The sequence below is a fragment of the Stegostoma tigrinum genome, chromosome 20, assembly GCF_030684315.1.
Source record: "Stegostoma tigrinum isolate sSteTig4 chromosome 20, sSteTig4.hap1, whole genome shotgun sequence".
NCBI classification, from domain to species: domain Eukaryota; kingdom Metazoa; phylum Chordata; class Chondrichthyes; order Orectolobiformes; family Stegostomatidae; genus Stegostoma; species Stegostoma tigrinum.
Window position 1 is genome coordinate 24,629,740 of NC_081373.1, and position 14,951 is coordinate 24,644,690.

The following is a 14,951-nucleotide window of genomic DNA, read 5'->3' on the forward strand; positions in this document are numbered from 1 at the left end:
AATGTCAATCTATCATAAGGTGATTACTACGACACTATCTACAAAATAGTTGAAATTTGGTATTGCTATTGCATTATTTAAAAGATATATCTGCAACTGAACAAGGAAACCACATTTACTATATTTTATTATATACATTCCATTGTAAAAACTTTAAATTCTAAACAGCTAATTATGAAAAAATCTTGACTGCTTTCATGGCTGCAAGCCAGAATATAATGATGTGCAAAAACTTGCAGGCCATGTTACGAACAAACTCATTTTTGTTCCACAGTGTCTCTGGGGTTTCTATTGCATTCACTCTCACTTTATTTCACTGTTGACATTTTTCTGTTAACTGCATGTCATCTGCTTGGCTTTGTTTTATGTGAGAGCTGTGGGAAGCTTTTCTCCCCCTTGCAGTAAAAAAAACAGCCTCTTTGAGTTGCAGCTAGTTTGTCATTATTCCCCCTCCTCTCCCTGTGCAGTTGTTATCTCTCATCTTTTCCAAGCTCAATTTTCCTGAGCTTTCTAAACCACCACAAACCCACATTATGGTTTATACATGATGCCTATCTCTTTGAAGGCAGCATATTTCAGAGCGGACCCTAGTCAGGAGAAGCACCTTCAGCCAATTTACTAGGCTGAGGGGCCCCGAAGCTCTAACATCTCAATCTAACAGGGTCACAGGGTGGCACAAGTGAGTGTCAGCTATTGCTATTTAATTGCCAGTCTATGCCTCTCTGCTGTGTTTAAAGTATAATGACCCATCACTTAATTCCAAGAAATCACTGCCCTACTACTGGATGGAATAAATATCAAAAGGCATGCTCTGGCAGGGCATGGCGTCTACATTTCCTATGGATGTCATTCGAATAATACAGACGTGTATTTCAATCACCCTGCTACCACACAAATGCCTTCTATTTCTTTTTCATCTGAATAACTAATGTATGCCCCTACAGGAAAAACTGCTGAAAAACTGTTAAGTTGCTTTAATGATTCCTTCACAAGTGCACAAATCGTATTCCTTCCCTGACAACTTGATCCCTCCCCATACTCTTCTACACGTCTTCCCTCCCAAAAACAGGAGTAAAACAAACGAAAGATAGGCACGCATACCCAGAAATTAATCCTATCCCTTTTACCCTGTTCTACGATGTACACCGTTCACTCATCTTACAGCTGTCACACTGACAGCTACGATGCTGGAAAATTGTAAATATTTCTATTACATTCTTAAAATCATATTTTGCAATTTTGTGACAAACATTTTTATTATTCTGCTAAGCCTCTGGAAATTGTTCATTTTAAATGGTTAATTTATCCTGCCCTTATCTAATGTTGTACTTTCACAAATGCATCTACTAAGTCTCTGGAGATGGGGAGCCTCGCCTAATAATCTATGCTAATTTAATTAACAGCTATCATCAAAATGCATTAGCTGTTTCAGCCCATCAGTAAAGTCTAACCCTCCACCAATTAAATTAGCTGAACTCTAAATCAGATGAACAGAAAATAAACCCATCATTAGGAGCAATTAGTTATTGCTTAAATACAGTGCTATGGAGTAGTTTGTAAATATACTTGTAGCCACTGGGAAATTAGCTAGTATTGGATTAATTGGGGCTGTGACGAAGTCAGAGCTCCGATCAAAACAGTAGCTTTTCAAGTTCTAAACATCAGCTTCCAAGAGCTTTGATGTGTCATCAATTACCAGTCTCTCTTATTGGTTTTGTATGTTTGTATTTGTTGTGCATACATATGGACATTAATACTGTACGTAGAGCCAGAAACCAGTGTGGTAATGTTGATGCGTTATGAAGTTTAGTGCATACATATTTTATCTTCCATGGCAGCTACTTTGCCTAGTTAAAGTTACATACAGATTTACAATATCTCATTACTTCTTTTATTTTACCTCCAGTATTACTAAATACTCATTTAAATTTTACGTGGCTGGCACTATTAAACCTTGTGAAAATTATTGCATTTTTCCATTAAAAGGGTCTCATTACTGCTACAATGCAGTTTACTAATACCATAATTATACAATTATACTGAAACCTGCAATTGTAATTTGGTGTCAGCATTCAGGTTCCACGTTGCACAATTAAGTGAGACCACCAGACAGGAATGGATAATCTCCACTGTACTGCTTAACAATGTGAACACAGAATTAAGATTTATAGATTAAAAAAGTAAATGTTGGGCAAAAGGGGCTAAATTAATTTACTGCGACGGGGATGGATTCAGTGCAAGCACAAATACAGGTTATGAGGATAAAAGACTAAACCGGTATATAATGTGAAAATAATTTCTGGAGGGATCCTGTGTAAGTAAATTTTAAAGTCAAAGTATTCTGAATTCACCAACCGTTTCAAAATCATATCAACAGTGGCTTTAGTTCGACATAAGCAGAACGTAAAATAAAAGTGCTTAGCTTATACGAACAAAATTCAAAAGAAGAGTTGTGCCCATGTTACCTAGCTAAACAGAGAGATGCAGACACAGGCCTATGACCAGTTACTCTGCTCTCCCAAACTCAATTTAAATAAACGCAATTTCCTAAAATAGGAAGCAAATTTTTAAAAGGGATAGGCAGTACAAATTTATGTACAATTTAGTCTTTGCCACAGAATATATTTAAGTAGGTAACTTGTCAATGAGCTAGCCAGTGTGGTATACACATGTACAGAAAACTGCTGGCTTTTTTGCAACAAAATACAGATGTGTCCTTTGACCTTTACTGGATGAGCTGGCCAAGAGACACAAAGACTGGGATGAATAATTTGCCTGAAATAAACTAGTGTTTGTGTGCTATGATAGTAATACATATGTGGAAATATGCTGTTTATTTAATTCAATTCTGGTTCACTTTTGCCAGCTTTCCAAATGGATTCAGATATGTGTCTGCTTGGGCCCAGAAGCAGAGTGTCACCAATCTGAAACACAGCATGCATGATTCATGCTAAGTACAAGAAAGGATGACAACATGCACATCAGAAGTGTACCTGTGGTAGTGGTGAGGAGGGGAGAGGTGAAGTAGTGAACAGCTCATTCTAGCACATTACACAGTAGCGTCAGAAGATAGAATCAAAGAAATGCTACAACCCAGAAGTGGGCCATTTGGCCCACAATGCCTATGCTGACTCAATGACATCCAGATGCCATTTCCAATCCCATCTTCCTGCACAAGATCTGTTGTTTACTGCACTTCAGATGCAGATTGGGGTACATTTTGAAAAATATTTAAGGTCTCTGCCTCCACCAAAATCTCAGGAAGTAAATTCCTACACCCACCAACCCCTGCATAGAAACGTTTTTCCTGACATTCCCTCTAATCCTCTACCACTCAGCTTGAATCCACGACCCCTGGATTTTGAACTCTCTGCCAAGGGAAACAGGTTTGACCTGTCTACTCCATCTCTACCCCCACAAGTTTGCATATTTCACTCCATGTTGTCCCTCAGTCTTCTCTGTTTCAAGGAATGTCGGGCAAGGGTGTAGGCTAGCCATCCAATCTATTTTATGCACACCCCCAAGAACACATTAGCGGAGCCACTTTGGTATTTAGTAGAGACAAAATAGGTCATTTCAGCCTGAGATAAGGAGAAATATCTTCACAAAGAGGCTGGCAAACCTGCAGAATTCACTATCGCGAACAATAACAGTGAAGTCATTAGATTTCTAGAAGCTAAAGATTTCAAAGGTCATGCAGAAGTAGCAAGAGTATGCTGTTGAGAATCAGCCACAACCATTTTGAATGAGGGAGCACACTCAATGAACTGAAAGGCCTACCCAGACTCCTATTCACTAAGTAAAATCCATTCTCCTTGTTTCTAGACATGTTCTAAATCAACCTGTTCAGAGATACAATCGCACACCTCTGGAGCAGGTGGGACTTGATACCAGTTCTTCTGGCCTAGAGGCAGGTACACTACCAGTGTACCACAAGAACCCTCAGCCACACATTTCTACCCTGTTAAACAAACGAATCAACAATTCAACTAATCAAAGTATATGCTAGTATAACCTTTGCTATGTCACATATCAGCTTTTTTAATAGTCCACTTATATTATAGAACTAATGGAAATGGCCACATCCTGTGATTAGTCTACAAAAGAACTCTGAATTCATTTGACAGCTTAATTGCAAAGCAATGCCAAACTGGCGGCACAGTAGCACGTGGGGTCCTGCCTGGAGTTCATCTGCTCCATCCACTTTTACTATTTCTTTTTCCTTCACAGCTCATTTTTCTAAATTAAACTACTTACCTTCTGTAGAGAGATCAAGCCAGCGGGAGCGGAAGTTGGGGAGGGCGGTGAGATAGCATGGGGGACTGTAAGACCTCTGGAACACTATGAAGTTTTGGACCCCTTATCTAAGAGGACATACACCAGCTTTGGAGGCAGTGCAGCGGGGGTTCATTAGTCTGATACCAGGAATGGAGGGACTGACTTTAGATGACAGATCGAGTAGATCGGGTCTGTACTCATTAGGATATAAAAGAGCGAGGAGCAATCTTATTTAGCCACACAGAATTCCTGGTGGACTCAACAGGATAGATGCGTAAAAATAGAAGTAGGCCATTCAGCCCATCGAATCCACTTTGTCATTCAATGAGATCATGGCTGCTGAACTCTATTTTCCTGCCTTTTCCTGTAACCCTTAATTCCTTTACCAATTAAAAATCTCTCTTTGGATATTCAGCCTCGTCACCGCTTTGCTTAAAGAATTCCACAGACTCAATCAGAAGAATTTCCTCATCTCTGCCTTCCAAGTGGAGGACAGTGAGCCCAACGCAGAGGAGACAAAATCAGTGTGGGGGAAGTGCGAGACAGCAGGCACAACACTGCACAGATCGAGCCCCAGCATGGTGGTGATAGAGGACCCCAGCATCTGTGGTGGTGGTGAGAGTGGGGAGATCAAGCCCAACACGGCTAAGCACTTAAGAAGGAGTGCAATGTTTAACTTTTAATCATATTACCTTACTTTTCTTAATTTGTACCTCAGATTTTGTACCTAGGTACCTTCATACCCAAGATGTTGCTGGGAACGGTGACATTGTCCACTTTTCACTGTATCCCTGTATTTAAGTAGATGTGACAATAAAATCTAGTTCTAATTCAGATTCAGATTCAGATTCAAAACTGTATTCATACAATGGAACATGCTCCTGGCTGCACATCCATAATATTGAGGGACGGCCGAACAGGCCAGCGTGAAAACTATTATCTCAGGATTTTGGAAATAATAACACCTTTAAAATGGTGCTTCATATTTCAAGATGCAAATGTGTTCTCTTTCATACAGAAGAATTTCCCACCATTGTAGGGGGTTACAAAGCATTAAAACTGTATTCATTTGGTACAGTGAATAAGCATCTTAACTAATTGTCAAGATATGAAGACAAAGTTCACACTAGAACGGCACTATGGTCATTCATTGTGAGAAGTGACACTGTGTAGCTAGTTTGAAATTCATAGCCACTGCATATGGAATTCACTAACTTCAGGGACAAAACAAGAATGTACCTTATTAGGAACATACACCCCTGTGTCTTAGAACTGTGTCACTACAAAACCGAAGTAGAGAGGTCAATCAACATTTGAACTCAATGCTCCGCTGTGTAGCATTTTCCATTTTTATTTCAACTTTTACTTGTAGCCTTCTTTTTGCTGTTCTGCAGATAATTGCGCTTTCACATAGGCATGTGTGGACCATAATGCAAAGGAGTAGGAGTAGGTCATTCAGCCCATCGAGTGCACTTGTCCATTCAATGAGATCATCGCTGATCTGATGACTCTAAACTCCATTTTCCTGCCATTTCCCATAACCCTTGATTCCTTTACTGATGAAAAAGCTATCTCAGTTTTGGATAATCATCCTGGTCATCCCTTTGCATAAACAATTCCACAAATTCACTCAGAAGAATCTTCCCCTCATCACTGTCTTAAACGTACAACACTTATTCTGAAATTGTGCTCTTTGTGCTCAGACCTTCCCACAAGAGGAGACTATTTTCACACATCTACCTTGTCAAGTCCTCCAGGAATCCCTCATGGTGAAATAAGGTCGCTCCTTACTCTTCTATATTCTAATGTGTACAGACCCAATCTTTCTCTAAGTCAATTCCTGCATACCCGATATCAGCCCAGCAAACCTTCGCTGCACTGTCTCCAGTGCCAGTACATCTTTCCTTAGATAAGGGGTCCAAAACTTCAGAGTTCCAGCTGGGGTCTGGCTAGTACGGTATACAGTTTCAGCAAAGCCTCCCTACATTTATATTCCACTCCCTTTGAAATGAAGGCCAACATTCCAACAATTCCCCAATAGAAGTCCTCCAAGAGAAAGAGAAATTGGCTCAGCCACCAGGACTGAACACTGGATCATGGAAGAACCAGGTGTAAAGGAATGCTAAGCTTCAAATATTACATTAATGTTTCCACTCCTCTCTGCTCCTCAAACCAATAACAGGTGTTAAGCTAACTGGCCTGTAGGTACCTGTGTTTTTGTGTTCTTCCATTTCTAAATAAAAGGTATTACACTGGCAGTTTTCCAATCCTGAGACTTTTCCAGAATCTATGGAATGACTTAAGATTTCCATTTTATTTTCGAGTTTATCTCCTATCCCTGTACTGAAACTCCCGTTTTTAAATTAATGGACAATACTGAGCCTGTTAACTGAGTCATTTAATTGTCATTATTGATGGCTTTCTAAGAAACAGTTTCCATGAAGAAAATGATACCTTGGATGCCAGTAAAGGAAGCTATGGAATAATCCGCAGTCTCCTTCTCTACTGAGAAGGTGAGCCACGTGAGCAATTGTTGAAAGCTAAATTGTTAATTCTTAAACATTGTTTATTTTCTCTTCTGCATTAGAGAGTCAATAATTTCCACTAACTGCCTCTAATGGTAAAAACTGAAAATAAATGCGGGCAAAAAGCAGTCAATGACGTTCCTGCTGATGGAAAGATTTAATTCCAACAGGAATCGACTCTCAGGCTAACAAACTCTCCCACGGTTGATTTTTGTATCGCTATGACCTCCAAAAGGACAATGTACTGTTTACAGGGCCCAGGTTGTATGTGAAAGCAGGAAGGAACAATAGGCAGCAAATGATGGAGTTCAAGGGGTAAATTTACAATGTGTCAACCAGACAGCTATCTGGACAGCACTGGATCCTAGTTTTTCCTTAAATTTAGAACGATCATGAGAGAATTTTTACGACGGGCCAAGCAGCATTAGAGGAGCAGGAAAGCTGACGTTTCAGATCGAGACCTTTCTTCTGAAAAGGGATTTCCTGAAGAAGAGTTTCAACTTGAAACGTCAGCTTTCCTGCTCCTCTGATGCTGCTTGGCCGGCTGTGTTCATCCAGCTTTATACCGTGTTATCTCAGATTCTCCAGAATCGGCAGTTCCTGCTATGTCCGCGAGAATTTTTAAACCATTGATTTCACTGGTATATCAGCCAATGGTACTCCAATAACTGCTGCAACTTATTTACGCAGAACACTTCCTACTTTTGAACTGGAGTATTTTTGTGGTTGCACAATACCAAGTGCTCTATGTTGCTACCTACTGACTCAATAGAAAGAGCTGCAGGCCTGTAACTGGAACAGCAGCCAGCCTATTACTTTTCTTTTGAGTAGTTCCATGTTGAAGTGGCCTTTAACCTGTGATGTAACAATGAAGATTATTACTCTCTGAACTGACTTAGTATGGCTCAAGTAGTGATAAGTGACTCTAGCCACAGGGTATAATAAATATTAACTGCACTTTTCTGTCTGCAAGTGCTAAAATGTTGTCCCCCGGGCTCCAACATTGACTCCAACATTGATATAAAGTGTGCAATAATTGCAGTATGCTCTTGACACTTCCATATTCCCTTGGGGGCAATATTTTACTAGTACAGCCTTGCAAAGGAGTCAATATTTGTGGACGATATAAACGATCTCCTTTCACAATAATTCTGTAGCAAAAACGAACTCCCTTCCAAACGTATGATCATTACTTGTGGATTCTCTCAAATCCAGAAGTTAGTTCCGGAAGACATTAGATTTTTAAAAATTATTTATTATGAGGACAATGTAAATTGCACATGCCAATTCTCCCATTGCGATAATGAAAAATGCAATGCCTGTCCTCAATGAGCAAAGACAATGACATGATGATTAAAATTAAAGAGCTGTTAAGAAAATGGTGGAATATTATCTTCTTAAAATAAAATGAAGAGTTGATGGACATCAAGATGAGTGTACCCACCTTGACATGGAAGCATTGACGGTTAGCGCAGTGGGGTAAGGATGTCGAAATCCCCCTGTTGTGATTGGATAAACAGGTTGACCTTGCCTGAAACGAAAGAAAGAAAAAAAACTGAAAACTTCGGCTGTTGGAAGCTCACTTTCATTTGACCAGAACAAAAAAATCTTGTTGATTTCACAGCCAGGATCAAAGGATGTAAATAAAGAACAATTTTAATGTGCTAAATCTGATAGAACCAGCTAATTAAATTTTATAACCTCTGCTAATGTCAACAGAGACCTTCTCCCTAAGCTAAAACTAGGTGTTTTGTTGTGATAATTAAAGGCGAAGCGGCATTTGCTTTAATGGAGCCATCACAATAATTGAGGGCTACAGATCCAAAAGAAAACAATAATGAATGTAAATTTATACCAAAATAAAATACATCAAATCAAAGAGCCGCGGTTCTGCTTCGGGCCTCTTTTGGTATTTAGAACTCAGTAGGAAAACATTAAATTAACAATCCTTAATTTGTAGCCTTTTGTCATAGTAACTAGTGTTGACAGGTGTTGCCAAGGGAGAAGCCCCATATGAATATGTGGGTATCCAGCAGCCAATCACATCTCATTACAATAATTGCACAATACAGTAACATGAAAAATTCTATAGAAATTAAAGAAAAAAAAAACTGGAACTGCTTACTGTGGTACTAACCATCCTAGTGGATGGGGGATTTGGCCGACGGTACCTGGCGAAAGTGGATAATAGGGAGAAATATCTGAAGGATGTGGAGGCCTAGGAATTCCTAGAGATAGTAGAGAAAACCAAAAGATTAACTTTCAAGAGTAAAACTGATTTATGAAATAGTTGATAACTTTGAATGTATACTTGTTCAAGTCAACCTTTCAACTTCTAATTCTGCTGACTCTTGGATTAATACAACAACCAAAGCCTTCAATGACTTATGTCACATACACCTTTTGTCTCCATTTCTCAGCATATTTTTAATAATTGTTGCAGCTGTTCATAAAATTACCTTCAGTTTGACAAGGACCAAATGGCCTCTTGTGGCCAAGTGGATGAGAGTGTAACCGCAGCTAGTAGGCCAGATTTGAGTCTCACCTGCATCACAGGCGTGTAGTACAGGGTGGTTAGAGAATATTTTCAAGAACCACCTACACCGACTCACAGGGTAACTTGAACATTCAATTACATCACTTCAACTGTAATGATTTGGAGCATCACTTCAGAATGAGCAAATTTGACATGAAAGTTTTGTTTCACAACATCAGCAAATGTTTGAGCATAATCACACCAAGATCCAGTGATTTTCAGGAAAATAATGCTGCGGCTTCATGTAATCCTCTCCATAACATTGTCTTCAAATTAATTACACAAGAATTAATTCACTTCCTTGGTGAATCTTTCGCATATTATAATATTGCATGCATATCTCACATGTCACAATTATGTGACTAGTCTAATTTATTACATCCCAAGACTCATTTTACACTTTTCACTTCACACTAATTCTAGCCTTGGTTCTTCCAACCTCAATTTGCCATTAACTCCAGTATACTACATAGAATATATGGTAAGCTGATGTGTCCAGCTTCATTATAATGAATAAACTTTACTTACTTAAGGCAACCTTGAATTCATAACATTGCGCCCACAATCATTTTCAAATCACTAGTCTGGTCTAAACCTGTGTTTCTTTAAACCCTGCATGACAGAATCTTTTCCTTCAGATCCAACTATCATTAATTCCAAAACTTCCATAGCCTTCATAATCTTTTACCTTACTCATACCAAACACCTCCCATTAACCTAAGCCCCCACCCCCAATATCACAAACTGTCTGCTGCTACTATTACAGGCAAGCTCTCATTTTCTCCTTGATCCTAGGCCCTTGCTGTGCAAAAGTATTTTTTTCACTGAACCGTGAAACATGCTTAAATTAAAAGTGGTATTTCCTCAATAGGCAAGCAATGCCATGGGAAATCTACTTGTGTGAAAAATATTCCACTGCACATCAGTCACACACTGTTAGGTGCATCATAATCACACAAATATTAACCCATCTGGCTTGGACCCAGCAATTTACAAGCAATTACCATTGCCTGTTGAAATCACAACTTTACAAGCAATTGAAATTCTCATGATTTGTCTTTTAGATAGGTTCTCCATGAAAAGTACCTGTGCATTTGTGAACGGTCACCAAATTAAACACAGCTCCATCACAACATCATGTCACAACTACCTTGATTGTCAAAGAAAACTAAGGGCAATCTGCTAAAAATGTGTGTTGGTTCTAACATATAAGAAATATGATTGAAAATTAATCTACATCACCGCACACTGGAAGACAGGGAAGATAGTCATACATTACCATAACACGTAGTCATGATCAAATCTTTAGAGTTAATTTATACAAGTTTCTGAAGATTTTTAAAACAAAGCCCTTGAATCTCATTACACCTCCAACAGCCTCAAATGTTCCCTGCAGTTTTGCTGCAGGTATGCTATTTCTTTCAGTTAAGGTGCACCGTGCACTATGAAGCTATTTATTTTCATTGACTGTGCGTTTTACACAATGAAGCTATTTATGCCCCCAACTAATCCCACTGCGTAAAGAAGGGTCAACATGTGACATTAATCACATTTTTTCACGAACAATTCAGCATCTCTCTTGTATGGCATTATCTAACTGCACAAATTGTAGGACCGTAATGTTTACCTGGGTGCAGCCAGGGCAGTCAAGGCCACATGAAGCCAGCATAAATGTTCGGCATTCAATTTGCACAGCCCCTGCACGGTGTTAATTATTGATATGAAAAAAGCTAGGGCACTTATTTATCATACAGACAGAAAATGACTTAATTAACAGTGACCAACAAATGAGGCTATTTCCCTTCACAGTTTTCATTTGAAGCTACGATAGATATTTCAGAATTCTTGCACAGTAGTTCCCTTTATAGACATTAAATTAATAGACATTATTATTTCTTCTGAAGGTTCTCAAACAAGAGTTGATTGTGCAAGAGGAAGATCTCTATAAATGCATGTGGGTGAGGTGAAGATATAAAGCCCGTATGCAAGATGGTTTAAAAAAAAGGAGTAAACCGTATCAGAAGCTCAAGGGTGAAGCTTTGGGCCGCAGTAAAGCAGTTTCCTTAAAGTTGCAGATGGTAAATTCACTGAATGATATGATGGTGAGCCTTGGATTATCAAGTTACATTCACAAGCTGTAAATTGGTCTCAGCGCACCAAGATATTGGGAGGAGTTAGTCAGCCAACTTTACTGGTCCTGACTGCCACCCAGTGATCTCTGCTGGATAACAGGTAACAAGAGCTGTATTATCCAAATTCAAACTACTGCTGCACTGGTTCATATATGAAGAATGCTAGTTTGTCTCATCAGATCACTTAGTCCAGTCAAACAAAGGGAAAGGAGGTGGGGAAAAAATATAGACTTTAATAAATCAAAAGTCACTTTCAGTGAGTGGAAGTAAAGTTGCACATTACCGTACTGTCAACAGCAACTTAAAGCACAACCAGCAGTTCAGTGGTTGCAAAGGTCCACCTTGACTCAGGAATAGCACTACATTACAAGCATGACCACACAACTAGAATTACTTTGTCAAGACTAGTACTGCGAGGCACTATAGAAATTTAACTTTCTTTTTATAAACTTATATTTCTTTGCCAGTCCACAACAAATGAAACCTCATACTTACAGTTTAGGATTTAACTCTACACCTCAAAATGGTTTACTGTGAATGTCACCGGAAGTTGACCATTAACATCATCATCAAAGATATGATCTTAACAAATACCACAAGTGCTGTAAAATTTAATACAAATCATTAACTGTACAACACTAATTAATATGCTCCAGCATCCAGTAAAAATGAGTTTAGATCTTCAAGAATTCCTCACTTTACCACACCTCCTGAACCCCACAAAACACCATCACCTAGGAAGGTTTCACTGCATCTCCATGATAGGGTCAAGTATAAAGATTACAGAATGTTGCTTGCCAACAATAGACAAGTACTTACTATTATTTATTCTCAGTAACGAAAGAGAGCCAGGCAACTTATAGTTCACTGAGTGGAACCAAATTCAGCAATGATGCTTCAGTCAAAATCTACATCCAAAAGATGTATGTTGTGTATTGCACTAAGACTAACATGTTGTTAACTGCAGGCAGCCTGGGCAACAGAGACGGCAAATAGTCAGTGTCATAGAGCTGTACAGAATGGAAACAGACCCTTCAAACTAATTCATCCTTGCCGACCAGATATCCCAAATAAATCTAGTCCCACTTGCCAGAATTTGGCCCATATCTCTGTAAACCCTTCGTATTCATATATCCACCCACATACCTTTTAAATGTTGCAATTGTACTAGGCTCCACCACTTCCTCTGGCATTCACACACCACCCTCTGCATGTGGAAAAAGTTGCTCCTTAGATTCCTTTTAAATCTTTCCCCTCTCATCTTCTTATATCACACATCCCTTGCTCACTTAAAAAAAACTTGTACATTAAAAAGTAAAACTGGGCATATATATCATCTTCTAATACCAAAAACGCTTGCAACATAATAGGTTGCGTTGCACATTTGACTTTACTGCAATGATAACCAAAACATCTATAACCAATACAATGTGCAGCTTACATGTGGGAAAAAAAAACAAACATTTTTCTTAATACCAGTATTGCTTTTAACTAAAATATCACTTGACAAGCAGTAAAGAAAATAACATTTCTCCTTCCTCTTTACTTACTTTCTCTTTCTGTGGTTATCTCCTTCCATTTCCATCAGTTGGGCTCTGGTTCTTCAGCATCTAATTGGGTCAACCTAAACCTTAAATAACCAACACCACTTAGCAGTTGATACTACGACATTGATTTACTTTGCCCTGCCAGTGGATTCTGTAATATCAGCAAAATTTTCTTTGACTTTCACTTTGAGCTTTAGAAGAAATCTTGATTACAAGAGGTTCATCATGCGTTCCCTTTTATCAGATTTCCTCTTTTAAGCAGGTGACGCTGGCACTGGAGAGTCTGTGTCTGATTTTTACTAGATATGTGAATGATCTAGCTACTTTATAAGAATCACATACTTATCCTCGTAAGTTCAGTGTTCTTTGCTCTACGACCTTTGAACCAATCCTCAGCTTTAAGCTTCACATATCATGATTCGTTTTCATTTTGTCTGGCTTTTCTACAACTTTGCAACTGATTTCAGCTTAAACCAACTAAATCTTATCCTGGGCCATGTTTAAGCATCAAATCATACAATCAGAAATCTGTTGTATTCTACTGGGAAAATGTGTAAATACAGGGAACTAGTCTGCAAAGAAAAACATGGAAATTACTGCTTAACTAGTTATCTAGCAAACAAAAACCATCCTCAAAGTATTACTCTTTCAACACTGGATGATATGGTGACATTAGTGAGTCTGACATTATTCTTCTCTGAAATATTGCTAACAGTCCTAACATGAACTGTATACCAATATCTCAGCAACCCACAAATTGCAAGCAAACGTCTCAAAGAGTCAACAGTTTTGGCGCTTCAGCATTATCTACTTGCTATAGTTATTGGCCAAAACAAGGTATCCTTCCCCTTCCACTTCAAAGAAATCAACATATATTTGTTCCCACTGTTTATTTAATGCTGGATTGAAAATAAACATTGGGTAATTTCTCTATCCACATGTGGACACAAAATAATAGTTGCACACTATTGCTTTCGTATGGACTAGCCTTCTGTGCCCATGATGAAATTTCTCTCTCTCTCTAAACTTCTGCAGAATGAATCAAACTTCATGGGACACAGCCTTGATCTATATTTGCTTCATTTCTACACACAAATTACTTCTGCAAATCATACATTATAGAGTAATCATTTATTATATAACTGAACATTTAATTGAGTTACAGCTCTTAGATTACATCACGAATTAATCTGCCAGGTACTGGCACATCACTTGTGTGTGTGAAGTTACTTAAAGTTAGCTCAACTGCTACAAAATTAATTTGTCTTCATAGGCACTGAATTCATATGATCTGTAGAAATAAAATATTTAATAGAGCATAAGGTTAAGTTTAGCATTTGGTCACCCTTGTTCACCCTTGTTCAAAAGACTACTTTTGAAGTAAGCTTTTTGAAGCAAAAGCTGCTCTCCCCTATTCCCAAATGTGTGTACGGTGCTGTTTTTTCAACTGTACTGACTCATTGGGTATTTCAAATCAATGGGTACATGGAGCAACTTTCAAACTGCTCAAACTTCTTTAAAACAAAAGCTTTATAAATTTCAAACTGTGTCATATTGTTTTCAGTCCTAAATTTCTCAAATAATTTGCAAATGAAAATTTCATACCATCTAGGTCATCAGCTTTATGTTACATGTTGCATGTACTAAGATTAAGGGCAGACTCAGCTGTAGGTCACCATGACTGGACTAACTTTATCTACACCTCCCAAAAGAGAAGGCAATAGAACAGTATGTTCAGATCTTCCAGTTTACAACAACATTGGTTCCTAAACTGCCCAGGATAAAAGAAAAACAATTAAGTGTCATTCTAAATTTGAACATCCAATAACACTAGATATGCAAGGTTTGGTTCTATCAGTTTTCACTTCATCATGGCCGTGCAAATCCTTTTCCTTTAAATTGGTCAAGTGTAAAGTTCATGAGGTAAGATGCT

General features: G+C 38.4%; 1 protein-coding gene across 34 annotated transcripts in view; it reads right to left on the reverse strand.

The window, feature by feature from the left end:
• The window catches only part of tcf7l2 (transcription factor 7 like 2), a 180,518-nt gene that overhangs the window by 11,774 nt on the left and 153,793 nt on the right, over nucleotides 1–14,951 (reverse strand). For 30 of the 34 annotated variants that reach the window (XR_007249533.2, XM_048550648.2, XM_048550647.2 and 27 more), the window contains 2 exons: nucleotides 8,929–9,031; nucleotides 8,248–8,334 (listed from right to left, as the gene is read on the reverse strand). Coding sequence is in view for 33 of the 34 variants with exons in the window: in XM_048550648.2 (XP_048406605.1) it covers nucleotides 8,248–8,334; nucleotides 8,929–9,031 (190 nt within the window). In the remaining variant the exon portion in view is untranslated. The remainder of the gene's footprint in view (nucleotides 1–8,247; nucleotides 8,335–8,928; nucleotides 9,032–14,951) is intronic. The other 4 variants (XM_048550651.2, XM_048550642.2, XM_048550644.2 and 1 more) reach the window with 1 other exon arrangement.